The sequence below is a fragment of the Acomys minous genome (genome assembly GCF_964271855.1).
Source record: "Acomys minous genome assembly, chromosome: 1".
Lineage (NCBI taxonomy): Eukaryota > Metazoa > Chordata > Mammalia > Rodentia > Muridae > Acomys > Acomys minous.
In genome coordinates this window covers 106572661-106597339 of record NC_140483.1, presented here as the reverse complement: position 1 = coordinate 106597339, position 24679 = coordinate 106572661, and the positions used below count along the sequence as shown (strand labels likewise).

General features: G+C 44.7%; 1 protein-coding gene across 4 annotated transcripts in view; it reads left to right on the top strand.

Moving 5' to 3' along the window:
- SULF1 (sulfatase 1) overlaps positions 1 to 24679 on the top strand; it is a 161350-nt gene that overhangs the window by 79905 nt on the left and 56766 nt on the right. For 3 of the 4 annotated variants that reach the window (XM_084773250.1, XM_084773251.1, XM_084773253.1), the window contains exons 3-5: positions 10437 to 10510; positions 10849 to 11088; positions 20329 to 20568. In XM_084773250.1, the coding sequence (XP_084629376.1) occupies positions 10917 to 11088; positions 20329 to 20568 (412 nt within the window). In that variant the 5' untranslated portion in view covers positions 10437 to 10510; positions 10849 to 10916. The remainder of the gene's footprint in view (positions 1 to 10436; positions 10511 to 10848; positions 11089 to 20328; positions 20569 to 24679) is intronic. The other variant, XM_084773252.1, reaches the window with a different exon arrangement.

Below are 24679 nucleotides of genomic sequence, written 5' to 3'. Positions count from 1 at the left end.
ACCCTTCAAAAGATGGGTTGATTTTTCCTGGGGAACATTTAGCGTTTCCCAGTAGCAAATTTCAGTAATTTTTTTTCTGTGACAATGGAGTGTTCCAAAAGTCTTGCCCTCTCGATGACTCCACAGAAAGTGCTCTTCCAAAACAGACTTCTCAGTTATGGCATCCCCAGTCATGGCAGCAGAATCCCACCATGTGATGGTCCAACTGCCTTGGCTCAACTTCATGAAGGAGAGTAGATGCGCTTGCCTCCCTTTCCCCTGGCAGTGCTGTCGATTTGGTTGCCGTACTACAGACTAACCCTGCTAGCATCCCTTCGGAGCTATCTAGACCCACTGTCCAATCAGTGGAACCAATGTAGTTAGGCAAAAGTTCAGGTGACTGCCATGAACCCCTGCTGTGTTGCCTGGCCTGTGCACTTTGACCTCATGGCCCTTGCTTCATGGTGGAACAATTGATCTCTTGAACAGCTCTGCTGTGCTGTCCTGTACTCTGAAACTACGAGCCAAGTGTGGTGGAGACGTTTCTTCCAGGAAGGGAAGCTTCCACCCGGCCGAGGAGCTGGAAATAAGTCAATAGCTTAGCTGCCAGGAAGTGAACAATTAAAGCCAGTACTTGAATTATGAGTTCAGTCTGGATCTTTAGCTTTTCTCTCTGGCTCCACTGGCCGAGAAAATGAATTAGCAACGTAAGTATTCAAATCCTGGGCGATTTCTGATTTAGATCAACACAACAATGAAGTCACATATGGAAATTTTCCCCATGATTTTGGAAACATTTGATTTACAGTAGCCTGGCCTTCCAATCCAGAAACCTATCAAAGATGATCCTGTACACTTTTATCCATAACTGTTACTAAATACAATCAAGAAACAGAAGCAAACATCCTGAGAGCCATCAGACACGCAGATGCTGGTAAACACCCTGGAAAACTGTGTATCCAGACTCCATGGCTAAGAATCCATGTTGGCCACTGATGACCATGGACTCGCCAGATGTTATTTGGCACATCTGCTTGTATGCTTCTCCAGCGTGGGCCAGCAGAATGATGTGCTTGTGATACAAACTTTTCAAAAATTTTTTTCTTAATGGCTCAAGCTTCTCTCTATTCATAGCTATTGGGTTTCCAAATTTTGTTCATCTGCCCATCAGAGAATGCTATTTTATTTTCTTCTAATTTTTACCTACAAATTCTATGTGGAGACCCAATATAAATCACAGAGAGCTTTCTTTATTTTTGTTCCCTGTCAATTAACAAGTAAGCATCATTTACCTTCTGTGTGTCGCTAAGATTGCAAATGTCACTGAAAGTTGCTTATGCTTTGAAATTTTGGAGGCTGTAATCAATCCAACCTTGATGCTTTATAATCTCGAATATCAACATCACACCAGGTTTTAATAACACCTCCTTTTTGTGGTGCACTCGTGTTTAAGACTTCGTGGAACCAGATTGGAAGAGAGAAGAGAATGCTTGGGATGGTTTTGAAATATACATTGTTCAAGATGGCCCCTGGTGACCAGCTTTCATGAGTGGCTGGTTTGGCTTTGGGGACACATCATCTGATTTAATGACATCAGCACCTTTGTGTGATAAGCGCTGCTCTCATGTGTGCTGAAAAATAAATGTTAGAAACAAAACAGAGTCCTTACTAAGAAAGGAAATTGTAGGTGTGGAACACTACTGGGTGTGGGAAGTTGAGAAGTTTAGATGAATGTTAAGGGCTGCTCCTATGGTTAAGTGTGTATTTGTAAATATTGCAGTGATAATAGACATCAATTTGTTCAAACACTCATGAGCAGAGATCATAATCTGAGGCAAAAACCCAGGAAAATTTGTACAAATAAGACAAGTAACACCTTTAGGTGCTGGTCAGAGTGGAATATTTCCACTTGCTAACATAGACAGCAAACCAAGACAGTCATATGGTAAGCTTCAAGTCACTGCAGGTCCCGGAGACACGCAGCATCCTGTGAAGCTGTAAATGTCAGCCGACTGATGGCTATAAACCCTGCCCTGCTGGGGCTTCTCTGGGCCAATCTATTTCTGTTTCTGTGTTGAGATAATGATCTGAGGTAGATCAATGAGTTAGGTCGGAACAGAATGCTCTAAGTCAGGCAGGTGTCAATAAAAATAGACAGACAATTTGCATTCACCATACGCTTTATGGTTAAGATCAATGAATTGCTTTTCCTAGTGGCCTTCCACTCACTTCTCGTTTGTTCTACGGCAGCGACATGTTCCATGACCTCAGGCCAGGCTTGCATTCTCTCGCTTAGCGCAAATCCAGCTATGCTTATTAGTCATGTGTGTGTAAGTACACAGCCACAAAATGACAAGCACGGGGATCTTGCCGTGAAAAGACATGGAATGACCTATTGAATCAATGGTATAAAAAAGTCTGAAAATAATGTGTCCCAGTAGAATTTGTGAGGTGGAGTTTTTGAAATAGCTGCGTACAACTAAGCTGAATTTTAAGCGTACTAGAGAGATGTCTCAGGGCGAAGCTTTGGCTTTAATATGCTCACTGGATTCTTTTTCAAAGCTATCCTGTGAATAATAGGTGTGGGGGAAATATAGCTAATTTCCATGATCTGCCCTGGGCGAGGAGCTAAACTCCTCTGAAGCTGGGGACTAGATTCCTTCTCCCTGTCTTGAAATACTAGCCATCCCTTGAGACCTCTGTCCTGGTCACCACCCAGTATGAGCCCAGCAATGAGCGTTCACTTCCATTCTGCCACCTTTTAACCCCTGACAGCAGCTACATCTGTGGGGACCTTGATATACAACAGAAAGTAGGTCAGTGGATCCACTTAGCTGTGGCTTAATTTCTTAGAATGCGATGAGGTGTTTCTCCCTCCTACACAGAGTTAGGCTATGAGATAAGTATATGGAGAAATGCTCTTGAAATAGGGATGCACCATCGAATTCTTTTGAAAGTAAGTGTTCCTTTCAACAAGTATATCATATGAACCCTAAAATTGTAAAAATAAAGTTGCTCTGATAGATTTATATCCATTAAAAAAAATCACATCAAGATGCAACATGTCTTAAGAAAAAATAAATTCCCACATCTGAGCTGAGTGATGGCACGTGCTGTAATCCCAGAGGCTGAAGTGAGGTATCCAAGTTCAAGGCTAGCCTGGGCTACACAGTTTATTTCAGGGCAATCTGTACTTACATAGTGAGGCTTTGTCTCAAAAAAGAAATATTTAGAATCATGTATTATCTGTCTCTTTTGGTAGGACTGAGACTTGGTCTCAGGACCTTGAAGCATGTGAAACATGCTGTCTACAGCTGAGCTGTGACCAGTCTTTATAAAACACTTTTTTAGGACTCAAGGTTGGTTGAATTTTAAGCAGTGATTCCTGTTTTTCTTTACGTGGTATCATGCGTCTGGGTGAAAATACATTTCTTCATTACTTAAGATGCTATGTGTTGGATATAAATCGATTTATACACAAGTCTGAAGCATGCACATGTTGGTATACACACACACACACACACACACACACACACACACAAAGACTAAGCATAAGGCATTAATGGGCCTAGACATGTTTGGAGCATACAGCAATACCCAGCAAAAGCTGTTTTTCCACCAGACTTCCCAGTGTCCTTGAAGTTGGGTAGGGCCATACCTCTAGTTGTGCACAGGCAGTAAAATGTGTAAAATGTCCTGGGTGCCTTCCAGGTTGGAGACATGAAAACTCCACACAAGTTTTCCTTCCTTACTACTCACTCCAGTTCCTGAAACAATAAGACGACGCTGCTTGGTTAGCACACACCCACGAGAGACTGGCTGCGCAGAGCACAGCTACCTCTTTGTTGTATGTGACCGGTAGTTTGAGTGGTAACTACTCTTTCGTTGTAGAAAGTCAGTGGGGTTTGCAGTTCGTTTGTTACCAAAATAAACTCTTCTAATCACTGCTAAACCTTTTGATATTAAGGTACTGAAGCACCAACCAAGCACCTTGCATGGACTGGACCTAGGTCCTCTACACAGATGAAGCCAGTGGGCAGTTCAGGCTTCGTGTGGGTCTCCTAGTAAGGGGAGCAGGGCCTGTCTCTGACGTAGACTCTGTTGCCTGCTTTTTGGTCACTTGCTCCCCAATACTACTACCTTGCCACAGGGGAGCAGGACTAACTCAGCCCTGATGCTCATGCGACTTGATGAGCTGAGGTGGGTGGGTAGGGTGGCTCCCCCTCTTCCAGGGAATACCAGAGGGGAAAGGAAGGTGAAACTGGGAGAAGGGCAGAGGAGAGGGTTATACCTGGATGCAAAATGAATAAATAAATAAATAAATTTTTTAAAGATACAAATAGACAGACTGGAGAGATGGTTCAACAGTTAAAAGTGCTTTCAGAGGACCCTGGCTAATTTTTGAGGACTCTAGTTAATTTTCCAGCACTCATATTGGGCAGCTCACAATCTCTTGTAAGTCTAGCCCCAAGAATTCTACCACCCTCTTCTGGCCTTTAGGCATCAGCAAACACAACACACACACACACACACACACACACACACACACACACATCTTTTAAATAAATAAATAGAGTACAAATTGGCTATATAAATAGGTAAAAAAAAAAAACAAAGCCAATTTTAATAGGTATACTATATATTTTAAGTCATAGCTAATGTACCCAAGATTATTTTTATTTCTTTTTATCAAAATTGCTGCCTCCATTAAAACTATTTTAAATGAACTGCTTCCTTCTCTCACTCTCTCACTCTCATTTCTTTTTTATTCTTCTTGGATATATTACATCTGGACCTCAGTTTCCTCTCCCTCCACACCTCCCAGTTCCCCAGGACTTCCCCTCTCCCCCAGATCTAGCCCTCCTCCATTTCCCTTCAGAGCAAAGAGAAGGCCTCCCAGGGATATCAACCAAACATGGCTTAACAAGTTACAATAGGTACAAAACTTTCATATCCAGCCTGGGCAAAGCAACCCAGTATAAGGAAAAGGATTCCAAGAGCAAGAGAAAGAGTCAGAGACGCCTACACTCCCACCTGAGACACTTTCTTGGCTCTTTCTGCCATCTCTGGGTACACACTGTCAGTTTCTTAAGATACTTTGTATTATCTGCTTCAGAAATATTGTTCTTTTGGGTTCTTTCCATAATATTTAGGTGTCTGTTTCCCAAATTCTTACTCCAAAGAAGTCGAGAAAATAGTTTTTGCCTGGAATTTTTGCATTCTCTAAAAGCCCACAGTTAATTCGCTTATTCTTGCTTGTTTTTGTTTTTGTTTTTGTTTTCTGTGTGGATCTTGAAGATTGAACTAAGTTCTATGCACATGTGCGGCCAGTAGTCTTCCAAGCTATAACCCTAGCTTCCAATAAAACTTTTTCTGGTGGTTTTAATTCCTCTCATTATAAAATTAAGTTTCAAAGTTTATTTGTTATACTGTGTGTGTATGTGTGTGCTTGCACACACACATGCTGGGTATTAAACCTCTTGTCTTATGTATTCTGTGCAAGCACTCTACCTCTGAGTTACAGCCTAATTTTCAAAGTACATTTTTCTGTTATAATCTCTCATTTCAATATCTTTCTAATCTCTTCCTTTGTGAATAAGCAGAGAAAAATCTTTAAAAATCTAAGTTGATTCATTTCACCAATGCAACAGATTGCTGAGAAAATACTATAATGTGAGAATAAAGTTTAAAAAAAAACTTTTTCAAAAAACACCGTGAGTCTCTCTCTCCTTCACCACACTGCAGGGGTAGCCTGCACTAACCTCCGTGAACGATAGGCCACAGGCAAAATGTACACAATGAAAGGGAACATCTGATTTTTTTAAAGAAAAGAGCTGGGTTATTGTTTGATTTGTGCTTATTGTTTGTTGAGACACGTCTGGCCTGTACAGAAGGCCTCAGCTTTCCCTATTCAGGGATCACATCAGCGTATCACCCACCATACCAGACAAGAGCTGGATTGTCCGACGGTGTCTGTTGAAACATATTGTTCTGGTAGACATATCATAATAGAATCTGGCTGCACACGAATCAGTAGTTGAGAAGACAGAAATCTTTTACCAGCGCTTCCAGGTGCCCAGATTAACATGACAGCCACACTTGATGAGTTTAGAGATAAATCTGAAAACATGTTGATGAATTTTCACACCCTACCAGCCTCCTAGTGGCCAGCTTCCACTGTAAACCAGTTGTTGTTCAGTGATGTGTGATTAGGTAGCATAATAGGCATTGGGACAATGTTGGTACACTGCACTATGCAAGTATTATCAATTTTGGCACATATTTTAGGAATACCAAGAGATAATACTTTTATTATAGTAATAATTTATTAATATCATCACAAATGTGATCTAAAATAAGCTTTACATTTTAGGAAGCTGCAGAGTTTTTGTAAGTTGGCCATGTCTTCTGAACTTTCAATATTAGCTTGAGAGCTACACACTCTCGCCCGTGATGAATAATGTCACCGCTGGTCCTTGAAATAATAGGCTCATTTCACTATTTGAGAAAATGTCTGCCAAAGTACCCAAATACAAATGATTGTTTTAAGTAAACATTGTCGTCTCAAGGATAAATGAATGGCTAGTTTAGCTTAAGGCACTGAAACCCACGTGCTTTTCCCTGAGAAACAGTAAACGTGTGGAAACATGGGGCTTCTGTGTGCTTCCCAACTTAGTGACAGAGCAGTAAAAGGAAAATGTGTGTGCTCGAGGTTAAGGTTTAATAAAATTAATTCTTTTATCATTTTAATCGAAGCTGGCATGTTTAAACTGGACATGGAGCCTCCTTCATCCGTACCAAGGCAGCTGCCACTTTCCTATCATCGCTCTGACAGCCTTGGGACGAATATCACTAAGGCAGGAAAAAAAAGTCTCAACCTTCTTATCAACATAATTCTGACTTCATAGACCTCTGACACATATCTCAGGGTCTCCCCAGAATTCACAGACACCACAGAAGCTTTCTTTTGTGAGGAACAGGAGGGCTCTGTAAGCACTTTGGCTCCATCCCTCTTTAATTTAATTTTGTAGTAATCCCTCTTTAATCTGGGAATAATCAAACTCAGAGCCTAGTACATTCTAGACAGATGCTCTACCACTGAACCTTTAAAGGCCAGGGTAAATGCTCTACCCAGCCCCTTTCAGTCCTCGGCACTAATTGTCCATACTAAGGGCTTTGTGATGCCAGAGCCCCTTAACCTATCAGGAAGGCAGGGGATTCAATTCAGTTTGAGGGTTTTGCTGCCCAAGCCCCACATAACCCAATTCTCTCTTATTGGCTGGAAGTCTTTCTGTTCTCCTTTTTTATTTTATGGATGACTTCAAAGAAAATGCCACATGCACAGTTTGGGTTGATTGCCCTAAACAAATCTTGCACATGCTGGGCAATGCTCTACTGTGGAGCGCCTGGCCCGACAATAGGCTTGGGTTTGTTTGGTTTTGGTTTTTTGTTGTTGTTGTTGTTGTTTTGGTTTGGTTTGGTTTGTTTGGTTTTGGGGTTTTTGTTTTGTTTTGTTTTGTTTTGTTTTTGTTTTTTAGTTGGCTCCTTTTTGGTAAAGATTTATTTTAAAATTATGTGTGTTTGGGGAGGGGTATGCATGCACACACACCCCTGTCCGGGGTGCCCACCAGGTCCAGAAGACCACATTGGGTCCCCTGGAGCTAGAGTAAAAGACAATGGGGAGCTGTCCCATGTAAGTGCTGGGAACTAAATCTGAGTCCTCTAGAAAATCCCCAGGCACTTGTAAGCCCCCAGCTCCCCTATTTTTATTTTAAAATAATGAATCCTTGCTATTTCTCCAGCCCTCCATTGTGGGTTTGTTTGTTTGTTTGTTTGTTTGTTTTGTTTGTTTTGTTTGTTTTTTAGGGAGCTACATTATATGTTTTGGGGAAAGTGATTTGGAACAAAAGCAGAGTTCCTTCTAGCTAGGTGTGTTCCGAAGTCCAGTTTCTCTTTACTACTCTGTTTATATGCTTAGGTATGAATTTCCTGAGTTCATAATATACTGGGAGTCGGGGTAGACCCTGCCAAAGAATGCAAAGTTCCAGTTAGTCAGAAAGAATAAACTTTCTAGAGCCACCACACAGCAAGTTCAAATCGTGAGCTGGGCGTGGTGGCCCATACCTGTAATCCCAGCACTCAGACGCCTGAGAGAATAGACTAAAAATCTAAGGCCAGCCTGGGCCAGGGTGGGGAGTATGTATGTGCCATAGTGAGAGTATGGAGGTTAGCAAACCACTTGTTCAAATAAGTTCCCTCTTTCCACCACGTGGGTTCCAGGAAACAAACTCAGACCAAGTACCCTTGTCCACCACGCCATGTCTGTGTAGCTTTCTTCTGCCTCTTTAGCTGAAGGAAGTTCGTGGATGTAGGTAGGAGTTACGTTGCTTTGTTCCCGATGGTTCCCCCGTGCAGTTTATGCTAGGTGCTAATTTTCTGTTTCCTGAAGGAAGAGGTAAAGGAAATAAGATAAAGGCTAGCCATGTTGACTGGGTTCCAGGGAGGCTTATCAGCACCTTAATTGTCATGCAGCTTCCTTTCCCTGAGCCCATCACTGCCTTGAGCCCTTTTACCAGAGGGTGGGTCACACTGCAGCCAAAGCAAGAAATCCAAAACCCAGATCACTCTCTCTTCTCACACCCTCGCAGCCTCTGGGAAGTGAGGAAAGTCATGCCACATACAGGACCAACCCTGCAGGCTTGAAGGTCTATATTGAACAGCTAAGCATGACCCCACAGTTCATGGCAAAAAGCCACTCCTCACTGTCTACTTCTTGTCCCTTCTGCCTCTCTTTCGTGCTGGGATCAGATTTCTTGTGATTTAAAGCAAGTGCACAGAAACCAGGCAGTCAGTGCAAAATAATTGCAGGTTGGGGGTTGTTAGCATGCACTGCAATTGCTGAAATAACCCTGGCTTAAGGGGGAGAGCAAGAGAGTCTGCTTACCGACTTCCCAGGGCACAGAAGCAGCTGGAGTTACCTTGCAGATAATTTGCTACCTAGGAGAGGCTCACTACAGACATCAGGTTTTTATTCAAAAAATCTATTTCTTGTTGAGTGTTCACACACACACACACACACACACACACACACACACACACACACACAGTAATTATAGGCTGCAGATTGAGGGATATTGGAACTGTATACAAAACTGTTTCTAAAGTTTTAAAACAATAGGGGCACGAGTGTGCATATGTTTGCACAAAACAAACAGTGTAGAGGACGGGAGGAGCACATTCTTCCTTCTTTGGCCGCCTCACATCCATCTCCAGAATGTAGAGCATGGGTACGCGTGAGGAAGCCCTCCCCTGTCCTGTGATGCACGGGCATGCATGGGGACGCCCTCCCCTGTCCTGAGATGCCGGCACTTAGGCAGCCCTGCTCACTTATCCTATGCCAGTGTATTGTTGTACATCAAAATACAGGTCCTCAGGTGTGAGCTGGAGTGGCTGATGAAGTGGGCTGCTATCTAATTAGTTTCATGAAAAGCTTCTTTTGTGGCACAACGGAGGAGGGGGAAATAAAAGAGCCCCTTGCTGTCTTTCAGAAGTCTGGGAGATGAGCTTCCTGCAGATTAGTGTTCCAAAGTAGAGGGCCATTCTCCCCAACCCTTTCAGAAGGCTCCTTCCGTGCAGCTTTGCAAAGATTTCTGCCCTGCTCCCCTCTGAATTTCATTTATTTATTTTTCTACTGTGGAAGGGCGGACCCTCACCCCCAGCCTCAGAGCCAATCAGACACCTCATTCTACAGGCTTAGATCCGTAGCAGCAAAGTCAAGGAATGCCTGCGCTAGCCGCTCTGAACCCTGTCCTGACAACAGTCAGACTGGCTACTGATGGCTGGAGGGGACTGTCATTCAAGGCACCACTGTGAGAGCCCAGGAATGAAAAAAGAAGGACCAGCCTTTCCATCAAGAAGTGCTTTGCCTCTAGTGATGGATGGGGACAGTTAGGAGCTTCTCGGTGGCTGGGAAAGGTGGTTCTGCCACTTTCTCGTTAAGAAGTCTTTGTCAGCAGAGATGACTCTTCCTGGGTAGTGAGTGACATAATGCAGAGGACAGATGATAGCTTCACGTTGTATTCTGCTCAGTAGACAGTGAGCAAGGGAGGCAGGTGATTGAGGCGCCCCCAGCATGCCCTTCAGCAGCCACTCGGCACGCGCAGGTTCACTTTCCTGCTGGCGGGCTTCTCTCATCCTTCTTTAGTCTAGCTGGGGCTTCTTAAAGGAAGAAATGATGCTCCAGCCACTTTTGTGAAGCTGCTTAGGAAGTGGAGATGCTGTCTGAGTCATGGACCAGCAGTTCTGTGTCTTACCCTCTCCGCCTTTTGCAGAAGAGAAGGAAAAAATTATATCCACGTGCAATGTGCTGTTTCAAGACATTACTTCAGATCAAAAGTCTGTTTGGAAGCCCTTGACTGATGTTGCCTTTGTATTTTTTTTTCCTCTCTCCTTTCTAGGACTCCGTTTGCAGATGTTCTGAAAAATCTCTGAGTCTAGAAATTGATTATTCATCCGGGATACTTAATTCAAGGTATTAGCTCTTGTCGGAAAGCTTTCACGTTTGAGCTCGGTGCTGCAAATTACACTTTGGCAATGAATGGAGAAAAAAAAGGAGAAAGTTGGAAGGAGAATAAAGGACAAAAGTGATTTTGCAAAATAATCAAGTACTTAAAAACCTCCCCGGCACTAGCGAGAGTTTGCTACTTGTGACTCACTTGCAGCCCCGGTCTGCCAGACTGCCTGTCAGCTCTGGCTTATTTGCAGCCCTTTTGCTACAAGTGTGTTTGGGTTTGGATCTCATGTTCACCCCCTCCTTTCCCTTTTTCTCTTGACACCTCCCCCACTCCCTACACCCCGCCACACATACAGACACACTCCCAGGAACCCTGAAGACTGAGGCGTTTTGTCAGCTTCGCAACGTTGTCGGACCAAGTACGATGAAGTATTCTTGCGGGGCTCTGCTGCTGATGCTGCTGGGCGCAGAGCTGCTGGGGAGCGTGTGTTCCACTGTACGGTCCCAGAGGTTCAGAGGAAGGGTCCAACAGGAGCGGAAGAACATCCGGCCCAACATTATCCTCGTGCTCACCGATGACCAGGACGTGGAGCTGGGTGAGACCCTGACTTTTTCTTTCTTTTTTTTTTCTTTTTTTTTTCCTCCTTTATTAATTTATTCTTGTTACATCTCAATGGTTATCCCATCCCTTGTAGACCCTGACTTTTTCACTTGCCAGTCTCTTTTGATTCAGATGCTTGCCAGAGCCTCCGCTGTACCCGAGGCATCAGTGGGCCTTTAGGGGATGGATGCTTTATTGGCTGCCGCTAACAATCACCTAGGTTACACACTGAACTCATACTGATCATAAACGATTTGATTTGTTTCAACATTACTTTCCCACTATTGTGATTTTAAAACATACTTTAAAACAGATTCTTCTTCTTCTTCTTCTTCTTCTTCTTCTTCTTCTTCTTCTTCTTCTTCTTCTTCTTCTTCTTCTTCTTCTTTTCCCCAAAAGGGAGCCAGGAGGGGGAGAGTAAGCCTGGGATGCCACAGAGGTCGGGGGCTTGATCTTGTACTTTAAACTCTGGACCTTGGGCATAGTAGCTCACACCTGTGACCTCAGTGCTGAGGAAGTAGGGATGAGAGCATCTGGAGGCCAAGGTCATCCTTAATTGACTGTGTAGTAAGTGGGAGCCAGCCCGAGAAGACTAAGACCCTGTATCAAAAAAGGAAGAGGGGAAAAGTGAAAAGAATGAAGTGTAATCTATAAAACACGTGAGTAAAGTGTGCCAAGGTGCGTGAGAGTGTGGCTCTCTCTGAATATATAAGAAGCAGTGGATACAAAAGGCATTTTCAATGGTTATAGAGTGATTTAACCATTCACACAGCTTGCTAAAGTTAACTGTGGAACTGTCGGTGACCGGGCTTCAATTTTTGGTTTTATTTGCTTGCTTGCTTGCTTGCTTGTTTGTTTGTTTGTTTAGACAGAGTCTAAGAGTGTTCTTCGAGTCCTTGTGGTAACTCACCACGGGTGGCTTTGTACTTTTGGAACTGTGTCTTCCTGAGTTCATTCGAGAGCACTGAAACGATGTGAGACAAGGCTTAGCGGCTCCAGCTCATCTCTAACCTCTTGCTGCCTTTAACTGTCTGGCCCTGCGCCTTACTTGTGAGCCGATAGCCAGGATCTCCCAGCATGCCCTAAGACAGACACAAAGTTCGCCCTGCTGGCTGTCACCACGACTCCTCATTTTCATTCGTGTACCCCCAATCTTTAGGGCATCAATCAAAGGTGCCTGCCTGTGCTGTTCTATCTGACCATAGGGAGAACTGGGGGGAGGGGGCTCCCCAGGTTTGGTCTTGAGGACCAGACCATGGAATCACAACAAAGTTAATTCCTGGGGTTCGGCTGGGGGTGAACGTACTGAAGGCCAGTGGGGATAGCCTTCCTTGAGTCTGCTCTCTCGTTTCATATTTAAAAATGAAAAGTATATTGTTTTCAGGATCTTTGCCAGAATGAAAGGTCATGCGCACATGTTTTAGGATGTATGCTTCCGGCCTTGAGTGTGACTTCATCCTCCCTCGCACCTACTGCATTTGCATGCAACTGGCATCTCTAGACTCTTCTTGTTCCCGCAGTATCCCTGCCCTTTCACAGCCATCCTACATCCCGTGGCTAGAGTTACCCTTGAACTACTGTATCAGGTCAACCTTGGGTTAAACCCCTTAAGTGATGGTCACTCTTTCTCCTGTAGCATGAGCCCTGTGGGCAAGTTAGCTGACGCCTCTGAGCCTCAGTGAGTCTCAGGGTCTCCCACCCCCCCTAACATCTTACTCTGTGCACCGGGCAACAGCTTTGGCTTATGGAAAGTTTGCCTTGACTTCCACTCCTTTCTCCCGTCACACGTCTTGGTGGGTCGTGTCGTCTCTACCTCTATCCCCTGTATCTACCTGAAGAAACACTACCTGCTCATGCACGGCTCAGGTGTCCGCTGCTCGAGCTCGGCGTTCCATACAGAACCATCCTTCCTCTGTCTCCCTCTCATCTGATGGGGCCTTGCTTTGCACACCCTCCTCCGTGCCTCCAGTATGGTTCCGTCCACCATACCCTTCCAGGCCTTTCTCTCCCTCACCCCTCAGAAGCCAGCCAGGGGTGTTTCCTTTATTCTGTGGTCTCCATGTTAGACTGCACCGGGCGTTCAGTAAACTTGGCATGAATATGTATCAGTTTTGAACCAGCTAACCCAAATTCCATGCAGGCCTCCATCATGACCTTCCTCGTCACAGCCACAGTACTGGCTTTAAAATAAACCAAGGAGTTACCTACTACGGTTTTCAAATAGAATTCAAGTTTTCTGCCCTATTTTACAATGTATTCATTTAGTAAATATTTTATGCAGTAATTACCAAGTACTGGATTCTCCTGGGTGTACAAAGATAAAGTTGCAAATCAGGGTTATTCAATATCTGGGGACCGCCAGCCAGTGCCTTCCTGCTTGTCTTCACCTTCTTTCCTCATTTTTTCCTAGCCAGATGACATGCTAAGCATTAGCCCACTGAACTTCGCCAGTAATCCTGGCTCTCATTCCCCTTAGTTTGTCCACAGCAAAAGAGAGGTTTGGAGGAGTCATGGGTTAGCAGATGACAAACCAGGACCTGTCTTCTCCGTCTAGATCATCACGGCCTCAGCCCAAGTCACTGTCTCCTCTGTCTATTGATCCATCAATAAACACTCACTGAGACCCTCTGAAAATCAACCTGTCAGTTTCTCGTAGTGCTCTGGGTTCTGGGAGAGAGACACAGAAGCCAAAGATGAGCCAGGCCCTCTTTCTCCGCTTGTGTTACCTGGTCACCAGGGAGCTTAACCAAGTATGGCTCAGAAGTTCAGGGGAGACCTCAGCAGAGAAGCCATGCATTGCTCGTGACTGCTTGAGCCTGTGTAACACGCACATGCATCTTCCTGAACCCCACAGTTACAGCATTGGGTGTGTTTTTTTTTTACCACCGTCTCCATTTTTAACCAGTTTGGTCTGTTAAATACCTTCACACTGTTGTGCAACCAATCTCCAGACCATTTTTCACAACCCGCACTGAAACTTTATACCATTGAACAACTCCCTACTTGAACCTTCTCCTACCTCCCTACTTGAACCTCAACTACCATTATACTTTGTATCTCAAAATTGTACTATTCTAGATATCTTGTGAATGGAATCATACCTGAAATTCTGTGACTGCCTTAAATTCACACAGCATAGCCTTCTCATGCCCTTCCATGCTGCAGCATGTGTGAGCACTTCCTTTTCCTGGCTGTGTTATATTCCATCCAGTATATTTTCCATCAAGTATACTACATGAATCACACTTGTGTCTGTGTGTTTACTTTTAGGAATTTGAGCCATTTCCTTCTTTTTTATTGAAAAATAAAATCATTCATATTACATTTCAATTGCTATCCCATCCCATGCATCCTCCCATTCCTCCCTCCCTCCTGCTTTCACCCCATTCACCTTCCCTATGACTGTGACTGATGGGGACCTCCTCCCCTTGAATATGATGCTAGGGTATCAAGTCTCTTCTTGGTAGTCTGCTATCCTTCCTCTGAGTGCCATCGGGCCTCCCCATCAAGGGGACATGGCCAAATAAGGGACACCTTATTTGCGTGAAAGTCAGTCCCCAGTCTCCACTTAACTGTGAAGAATATTCTGTCCCTTACCTAGGTCTGGGTAGGGGTTTGATGATTACTGCACATATTGTCCTTGGTTGGTGCCATAGATCAAGCTGAACCCCTGGGCTCAGATCTGCCCATCATAGTGTTCTTCTTGTAGGTTTCTAGGACCCTCTGGATCCATCTATTTCCCTATCTCCTATATTTCTTGGGGTGTCCTCACCACGATCCCATTTTCCTGGTAAGTAAAGACTTTTATGAGACATACCCCTTGGCCTAGTGTCCGGATATAAGTGAGTATATACTATTTGAGTCTCTCTGCTTCTGGGTTAGCTCACTCATTATGATCATTTCTAGTTCAATCCATTTGTCCACAAATTTCAGGAATTCCTTGTTTTTAAAAGCTGAGTAGTATTCCATAGTGTAAATGTACCACAGTTTCTTTATCCATTCTTCTACTGAGGGACATTTAGGCTGTTTCCATGTTCTGGCTATTATTAATAAGGCTGCTATGAACATGGTTGAGCATATGTCCCTGTTATATGCTGGAGCATCTTCTGGGCATACTGGTTGCTTCTTTTTCTTTCTTTCTTCCTTCCTTCCTTCCTTCCTTTCTTTCTTTCTTTCTTTCTTTAAAAAAATCTGAAGAATGACAATTGCACTCCTCTGAGACAGCCACAGGCTAGCCCCTTAAGAGGCATGTCAGCCACCCCCTTAGGTAGGATTTGACTCACCAGGACAGCTAGCTCCTCTCATTCCCTTTTGCCTCCCAACACCGTACAAAGAGCCTGTCCCTTCTCGCTAGTCCCCACTGCTGCCCTGAAGGGCCAGAAGAGAGTTCTATAAACCTACATCTCCAGTGAATGTGACCTCTGAAAAGACAAAGGCCAGGTGAGTTCCTCACATCTGTGCCTTCACTTTTGAGCTGTGTCTGTACAGGCCTGCAGGCAGGCCTATCGCTCCTACAGGCCTGGGCATCAAGGACCTTTGGCATTTCTTTGGTGGGGGAGGGGAGGCAGTGAGCTTTAGCGACCTGGAAACATTCCAGACAGATTTCTTCTCTTTCTTATCTCCCTCCTTCCCAGCTTGCTTTCCCCTTTTGGTTTTAGCTGAAAACACCTTGGTTTCCACTACCCCTGCCCATTCCCCACTGGATAGCTTTGGCAGATAATTTCCTCGTAATTTTACATTAATTTATTCACTCTACCAATTCCTTCATATTTAATATGGGAATTATCATTGTTGGGGATCCCAGTTTTTTGCCACACAAATGATAATGGTTAGCCAGAGAACTCATGCTGCATTGAAGACAGTACCTATATATTTCGTCCAAACCTTACCTAATAAAAAGACCATGGTGCTGACAAGCATATGCTTGGGTTGAAGTGAGCAGAAGGCAAGCCTTATCCGCAGGAGACTAGATGTGAGCCCTCAGCATCCTGCCCCAGCTGCCAGTCCTGCTGCTTCTCTGCCATGCTGGACTCTTATCCCCCTGGAACAAAAGACTAAATAAACCCTTCCTTCTGTGAGTCACCTTGCTCATGGTGTCTAATATCAGCAACAGAAAAGTCACAAAGACAGAGCTCCAACAACCAGCAAGCATATTGGATACTGAGATCCCACACTTAAAATGGAATACATATCCTTCCATTTATTCTAGATTATTCATAATCCCAATTATCATGTAAATATGTTATTTATACTTGTTGTACCATGTTTAGTTTGGGGAATGATGACCCAAAAAAGTGTTTTTATATGTTCAGGACAATTTTGGGTTTGGGTTTTTTTTTTTTTTCTGTCTACTGACTTTTTTTTTTTATTCTTTTCATATTTTTGAGTGCTTTCAATCTGCAATTGGTTTGAAAACCCCAATGGGAAAGCCACAGATTTAAAGTGTCAACTGTGCAGCTGTAGCAGCAACATTCCTGCATCAAGGGATCTCATCATAGCATCAAAATGTTCACTTCCTGACAGCCCTGGGAATGAGTAAGGAGAATGCCTCCTTACCGCAGAGAAATACAAGCCCAAAGAGGTTAAGTGACTTGCTCAGGCTACTCCTCAGTAACATCTGGATGTTGTTTGTTCATCTGTTTTTTAGGGGGAGGGTGGTAAAGTCAAGCTGCCCTTGAACTCACAGTTCTCTTTCCTAAGCCTCCTGAGAACTGAGCTTAGCAGTGCACAGACACTCCTATCGACGTTTTATGACCTGATGGGTTTCGGTGAACTTTGTCAACAGCAGTCAGTGGGGCAGGCATCAGGGGTCCATAACAATGTAAGGCTGTGTGACTGACAGTCATTACTCAGTGTGCAGTGAGAGGCAGGAGGAAGATGCTTGGCACTTCCCTCCAGGAACGCGCCAGCTGAGAGGAACAACTCAAGTGTTTGTTCGTTATTGTCTGAATAGTTCCAGAATTTCCCCTATGGAGGCAGCTGTTGCTGTACCCATGATGGCAGATCCACCTCCAAGGCTCACCTCCCTCATTTAGGCCTCACAGTGCTTCTGGCTGTGAGGTAGGATACAGGCACTGGGGTCTGCTGCCATCTCCCCAAGGCCAGAAGAAGCAGAAAATGAGAGTGCAGAGGGTAAGAAGTTGTTTGTGTGCTTCCAGGTCTTGAAAGAATCCATGCCACAGACAATATTGAGGCTAGTGGATGCCGAGGAGCATGGCTTGTGAAGCTGGTTGCTTGCCACTTTGTGGCCCTAGGTTTGTGGCCTAACCCTGTGCAGCTGAGCAGCGGCAGATGGACCATCACTGACAGCCTCACCACAAACGATTCCCGTTAGGATCAAATGGGCTTGAAGCGCATAGGAGGAAACTGGTTGAGATTACATCCCGTTTGTTTTCAATGTGTCTCGTAGCCTTGGAAGTGCGGTGGTCTATGCCTCTTAGATCACTGTGAGGGGTATGGTCACCCAAATCTCCCCCAGCTCCTTGTTTCCCTGGTAACGTGTCCAGCCTTACCTCCCTAACCTCAAAACCTATCCAAGTGTGGGTCACCACCAGACAGCTTCAGCACGCTGGCAGTGCTACAAGTGTGAGGTCTCAGTCCGCAGCCCAGATCTGCTCTCCTAGTATCTTGCCTGTGTGCAAGAGATTCTGTGATTGAATGTTTTTCTGGGGGGTGATTTAACATCCAGCAAGTGTCACCCCAGAAGCATGTCTTCACATAGAAGCAGAGCTGGAAGCCTCGGTGGTTAGTTCATGGTTCGCAGCTGCTTTGGGGAGCAACTTGAGCCTGTGCGCTGGTTAAAAGCAAGCCAACTGCAGGAGGAATTGGGTAGGATCACAACACAGCCTGCTCATCGCCAACAAGGCAATAGTGAGGACAGGACGAGAGGAGGAGAATCCGGGCTGAGCGATTCCTCTAACTATGAACTAGGCTAACGAAAACTCAACCCCAGTTTTGGTACTATTTTTCTCTTTCGGTCAGATTCCCACACCCACTCCACATTTGCAGGCCAAATCCATCTGTGAGCGGGAGGTGGCCAGTGGGGATGCAGGACCTCAGATGATGGCCTCCAGCTGCATTCCTGGCTTTATTTTTTTATTTGAACTTAACAGAGGCCCATAAAGGAAAGTCTGGGAGCTGCTTCTTTGCAATAGACTATTAGGCAATGTTTGCTGGCTTTCTTAAAGTCAAGACACTCCTGAGAGTAAGTACCACACGCACCTAAAGAGGAGAGAGGAGGAGACCGGAGGACATCTTCAGGGCTTTCAACATTCTCATCTCTGGTCATCGGTTCACGTTTGGGACGCTCCCACTCTGTGACCACCCAACACAAATGTAAACTGCAACCCTGCCGAAGCACATTTCTCTTTGATCTTCTGTGAGGCACGTTCTTTTCAGTTCCTTCTTCATCATCAAGGAAAACATTCCCTTTCCAGATTTCTTCTTAGGCTGAAAACTGGTGCCATTTAGTCAACACCCAGCATACCTTTCCCATCAAGTAAAACGGCATACCTTGTGTCGGCTTTCCTGCATCCTGCCTGTCCTGAGCGCATCAGGGCAGGATGGCTTCAGCAGCCCACACACCATCCCTGCTGTGGCAACAACACCTCTCAAAGCTTTGCTCATCGCCTTCTTTGTGCCTTTAACAAAGACCCTATTTGCCCTTACTATGTGGCTCTGATGGGATCTCAATGTGTCTGCCTGGCATCCAAGCTGTTTGCTCTGCTTCTCGGGTCCCATTTCATCAAGAAAATGCTCCATATTCCTTTCCAAGCCAGGAAATCAATGAGCTCTCCTCATCCCCCCATCACCAGAGCATCAGCCACACTGCCCTCCCTGTGTGTGTCCCCAACAATGCACTGCTCCCCTCTCCACTCCAGTCCCTTATTGACTTACAGAGACTTGCCCTCCCCCGACCCTTTCTTTCTTTTTTTTTTCTTTCTTTTCTTTCTTTCTTTTTTCAATGTGCTACACTCAGGGCGATTATCGCTGAGAGCTAAGGCTGCTACACTGGTCAGCATGAAGTAGGTGTGCACTGTATGTCACGTACTGACTACAGACTGGTGCTTGATCACCAGAAGATAACCAGAAAGAAGAAGCAGTCCGGAGCACCCTGCCCAAAAGCGTATTTCAGTTCTAATGAGACCCAGTTAGAAGCCCCACCCCCACCCCGCCTGTGTCCTGTGCATCATGTGAATATAAGACGCTAAGGTGAAGGACTCGGGGCCACTGTAGCCTCTCTTCATTTGCCTCTGTGTATTCCATTGCCTTCCTTGCTGAAAAGCATAGACTTTCCTCCTTTTCTATGGAAGGAATGCAGCCTGATAGAAATCTGAGGCTTCGGGATTCAAACGCAGTGAGCTTGGCTGTGGGCATTCTGCAGTACATTTCTTGACAGGTCCCGAGAAGACTACTGAATTTGGCCTGTGACTTTCTACAGGAGGTGGACGTGTTTCAGCTGCAGTAAACGGATTGAGGCAGACTTCTTTTTCTTCCTTAGAAATCTTGTCTTGCTCTTTCATCCTTAAGGTTATAATGGGCTGTTTTGCATTCGTGCACATGCTTTTGAGCAAGTAGACAGTCTAGCCTTAAAAATGGCATGTAAACTGACCAAGGCATAAAGCAATAGTTTTACCCAGAGAGAAACACGGGCAGACATTAGTCAGCTTGCTAGATGATGCCAAATTACGTTGAAGATACCTTCCTTTCTCCCTCTCTCTCCTTGCCCTCCTCTGTCTCTGGTTACAGATATTTTGGAGGATTCTTTGCTTAGTAGGGGGTTTTGGGTTTTGTTTTTCTGCCTTTAGGATTGAAACTGAAATGCTGTATGTATCTGCTACACTCTGGTATTGCTGGGGTTGGCCAGGGTTTTGATACTCTGTAACAAGCCATTGTTCTCCAATGATCTTCAAAGGCTCCTGACACTGGAATCTCCCTCCTATCTGAAAGTCTGGCTTTAATTACACAATTAGACCGCATGGGGTTTTTTTTTTCCTTTGTGGTTAAAGAGGAGAGAGACTGAAACGTGCTGTTGTTCTACAAAACGCCTGAGATGTTCAGATCCCAAATGGTCCGTTTTGTTCTAGAAATAAGAACTGACCAAATTATAGACCCCTTCACGCAGGGGAGGGAAACTCATAAAAGGAGAGGGGAACAGAGGTGCTTGAGTGACAGGGCATGGGTGAGTCCCCACAAGGTTCGTTTTGCTAACGAGTGCCAGAACTCTGCCTTTCAGGCTCGCTGCAAGTCATGAACAAAACGAGAAAGATCATGGAGCACGGTGGGGCCACCTTCACCAATGCCTTCGTGACCACGCCCATGTGCTGCCCGTCACGGTCGTCCATGCTCACTGGGAAATACGTGCACAACCACAACGTGTACACCAACAACGAGAATTGCTCTTCTCCATCGTGGCAGGCAATGCACGAGCCTCGGACCTTTGCTGTGTATCTCAACAACACAGGCTACCGAACAGGTAAAAAAAAGGAGGGCGTTTCTTCTGCAGTCCTAGATGAGGGAGACCGTCCCAGGTAGGGTGATGTGTGAGAAGTTCCAGGAAACTCAAAACTGAAGAGTCTAGCTTCTCTCATCTCTGCCTTGGCCCACGCGCTGTTGCTATAACAGAATCCACAAGACGGGGTAACTTACTGAAGAAAAAAATAGTCTAAGGAGCACACAGTCAGGGGATCGAAAGTACAAGAACATGCTGGCAGCTTCCAGCAAAAGATTTTTTTGTTTGTTTGTTTGCTTTTTCAAGACAGGGTTTTTTCTGTGTAGCCTTGCCTGACCTGGACTCTCTTTTTGGACCAGGCTGGCCTCGAACTCACAGCAATTCGCCTGCCTCTGCCTCCTGAGTGTTGGGATTAAAGGCGTGCGCCACCATGCCTGGCTAAAATATTTTATTCTCTATCATAAAATGGCGAAGAGTGAAAGAACAAGTTAAGTGCACTCAGAAGGCAGACGAACACAAGAGTGGCCTCACTTTCTAAACAACCTGCTCTGCAGGCAACGTCCACTCCCGGGAAAGTCACTGAGTTCCTCTTAGCAACCTAATTGGATCTAAAACACTCAACTTTTACGGAAGACAAGCACATTAACACCAGAATAAAAAAAGTATTTTTACCTCTCTGGAGACTGTATCAATGTGCAATTGCTTAGTAAAAATTCAGAACTCTCAGTGTGAAAATGGTATTCCCATGAGGTGCTCCCAGCAGGTGGAATATTCCAAGGTAACATGCCACGAATGAGGTCACATTCCATTCACAAATCTCAAGGGATCATGGGAAAACTTGGATTTGCTTAGATGTGGGGAATCCCTACTGGTTGTTCTAGGGAAATTACCAAGGGCTGTTTTGAACCACTTAGCACCTGCCGGGAGCCCTGGGTCCAGTAGATGAACCAAACACCTTATCAGATGAATGAGTAAGCCAGTCCTGTGGGCCCTCCTCATCCGTAGTTAGTGGGAGGGACTCTGAGTGTCCCATTTGTGGGTAAAGCTGAAGAAGAAAGGCTTCCTGGGAGCATTAGCCTCAAAGCCCTCAGTCTCTGCACTGGGCACTGCTCCCCAGTTTTTCCAGCACTTCTTTATAGAAGGAAGTAGGGTGCACATGAAGGGTCTGCATGGTTAAAAAAGTAAGGTTTGGAGCTCCACCCTACAAACCACTTAGATTTATTGATAATAATTGAAGATGGCATGAAAAAGACTTACTGGAAATAATTTTCAGGCTGACAGACTCTATCTCTTTTCAAAGTTTAAAACTAAGGGACTTCAGATAAAGAACTCTCTTGGATCTCTTTTTAATATTTCCCACCAGGCTCAGGAAATATGTAGTCATTATTTGCTTTTTTACAGCAAGCCCCGTGGGCACTTAGTTCTTGTTATTTATGGATGAAATTATTGATTATGCATATGCTAGCTCCATCCCACACAGGCATCACGGGATCCGTGTTCACAGAGGAACACCCGCCCCCTGCTATCCCAAGGGTCCTTCTGGTTAGCAGGGGGTTATGGAGGGTGCCTTCTCCTGGCATGTCTTCTCACATTAGTGATCTAAATTTATGGGACGTTTCATCTAAAGTCTCTCAGGCAATTTGCAAATCCACCTAGCATCCCTGCAGGGCTCCAAGATGGCAGCTGTGCTTGGCAGGCTGTGTTTTATAACTGAGGCGGGGCTTTCAGATGCTGTGCGACCAGCTCAGAGGCAGGTTTAAAATGGTCCCCTAACTCCTGGCTCCTGACTCTAACCACCAAATGTGTTTTGCTCATGAGAAGCCTGTGAAATCGGTGGGGTTGCTGTTCCCAGGCTTTGCTGTAATTTAGTCCCTAGTAGAGAGCACGGAGCTGGGAAGACTGGAACTCTGAGAACATCCAGAGCATCGGATGGTGTTTGTGCTCAGGGCTGGAACCAGGACTCAGAAGGACTGATTGTCAAAAGTTTCCACAACCCTTTCATTTGTCTTTTAAAGCAGAGTCTCCCGTGATCTAAGCCCACCTCACAGTCACTACTTTGAACTTTTAATCATCCTTCCTCTGTCTCCAGAGTGCTGGGACTACAGGCATGTACTCCTGCCTTGTTCCTATATGCTCATAGACACATAGAAACCAGTAGGATGCAGAACAGTGGTACCCAGTCAAGCAGAAACAAATGGTAGCGCCTATCTAAAGGTGTGGTGGAGTTTGGCTCACAAAGCACAGGCTGTGGAGTCACAGGGAAAGGTCATGTGGAACTACTAAGCTGCCTGATAGTAGAAGCAGAAATGGACAGAATCCCTTGCAGAGTTCATTGCGTCACCAGCATGAAAGCCTTTGGCCTGTAGGTGGCACGGTATACTCCTGGGCTTGTGTCAGTTGGATCGTGTCATGCTTACTCTGTGCTGGCTTGGCTAAAACTAGAGAGTGTTTACTTAAGAGTTTTGTTTGTTTGTTTGCTTGCTTGTTTGCTTTATAGCCCATGTTGGCCTCTCTAATGCTCCAGTCTCTGAATGCTGGCATCATAGACATGTTCCATCATATCTGGTCATCACAGAGTTTAATCTCTTATTTTCCCAGGAACAAATTTATACCTACAAGACAGGGGTGCTTTTGGGAATAGAGGTGGTACCAGTGCTTAGGAGGGCAGGGCTCAGCTCAGAACATAACCCTACTTGTAGAGTTGGGTCTGGGATAAAGCTGTGAGTACCAAACATAAGGCACCCCAATAAAGACTGTTGGCCATTCTCTGAAGCCTGGCTATCCTGCTTACCTTGGGGTTTTCTCCAGGGACAGCAGACCAGCACCTAGAAACAAAGACTGATTCTAACGCCAGCATCTTTCCAAAACTGAGACACATAGGTAATAACAGAATTGATAGGAAGGGGTCATCAATCATCCTTTCCTGCATAGCAAATTCTTTCAGGGAAGCAAGGACCCTTCCAAACACGCAAGGTAAAGAAAGCATAATATTCACCCAGGGGCGAGGATGTAGGTGAAGGGAAGAGCATTTGTTTAGCATGCATGAAGTCCTAGGCTTGGGCTCAGCATCACAATAGGTGTTAGAGATCTGTGTGATTTAAAGTTTATTACACTAATTAAGGATGCTACAAGTAGTAAACATCGAACCCCTACTCTGATCTACCCAATAGACAGTTATGTGGAGAGTGGGGACTGACTCTGACATGAACTCTGATGCCCCATATTTGACCACCACCCCCCCTTGGTGGGGAGGCCTGATGGCACTCAAAGAAAGAATAAGCAGGCTACCAAGATGAGACTTGATAGCCTATGACCATATAGTAGGGGAAGAGGTCCCCCTCAGTCATAGACCTAGGGAAAAGGAACAGGGTGAAAGAAAGAGGGAGGGAGGAACGGAAGGATACAAGTGATGGGATAACAATTGAGTTGTAATCTGAATAAATTAATAAAATTAAAAATTAAAATTTTTTTTCTCCGTCTGAGAAAATTGGGAAACAAAACCGTCATTGTGACAGTAGTTACTGATCTAACCATGAATAGTGGCTGCAAATTAAGGAGCCAGGGAAGGAAATTTTAAGTTGGCATAATTATTTATAAGACACTAAGCTAGTAGGGAAAAATAATGTGTAATCAATCGCTGCTTGCCTAATTATGAACATATTACTTGGAATATTTAGCTGTAGACAGGAAAAATAATGGAGGAAGCTGAGATAATGTGACACGTAAATGTCCATCTAGAAGGAAACACAAGGCAGCAATAAGTTTTATGAAAACAGCTCCAAGAAGACAAATTACTAAGAGGCTTATTTTGGGACACATCCAGAATACATGGATTTAAATGAAATGAATTGATCCAATATTATATTTACCCTTGTATGACATGATTTTCCTCTTTCAGAACTTAGGCATATTTTTGGACTGGTTGTAGCCTAAATGTTTCTAACTTTACTCATGGAAAATATGAGTCTACCAGAGCTTAAATGTACAAGAAGGGGAAAAACACAGCACTTCGTCTATTGCACTTTGTCCTGAGGAATGAAGTGAGAAAGGCCATGGATTGTCTACCACACAAAAAAAATGAGTGTTCTGCCTAAAGTCTGCTAAGAATTATGACAGGATAGATGTTAGTGTAAAA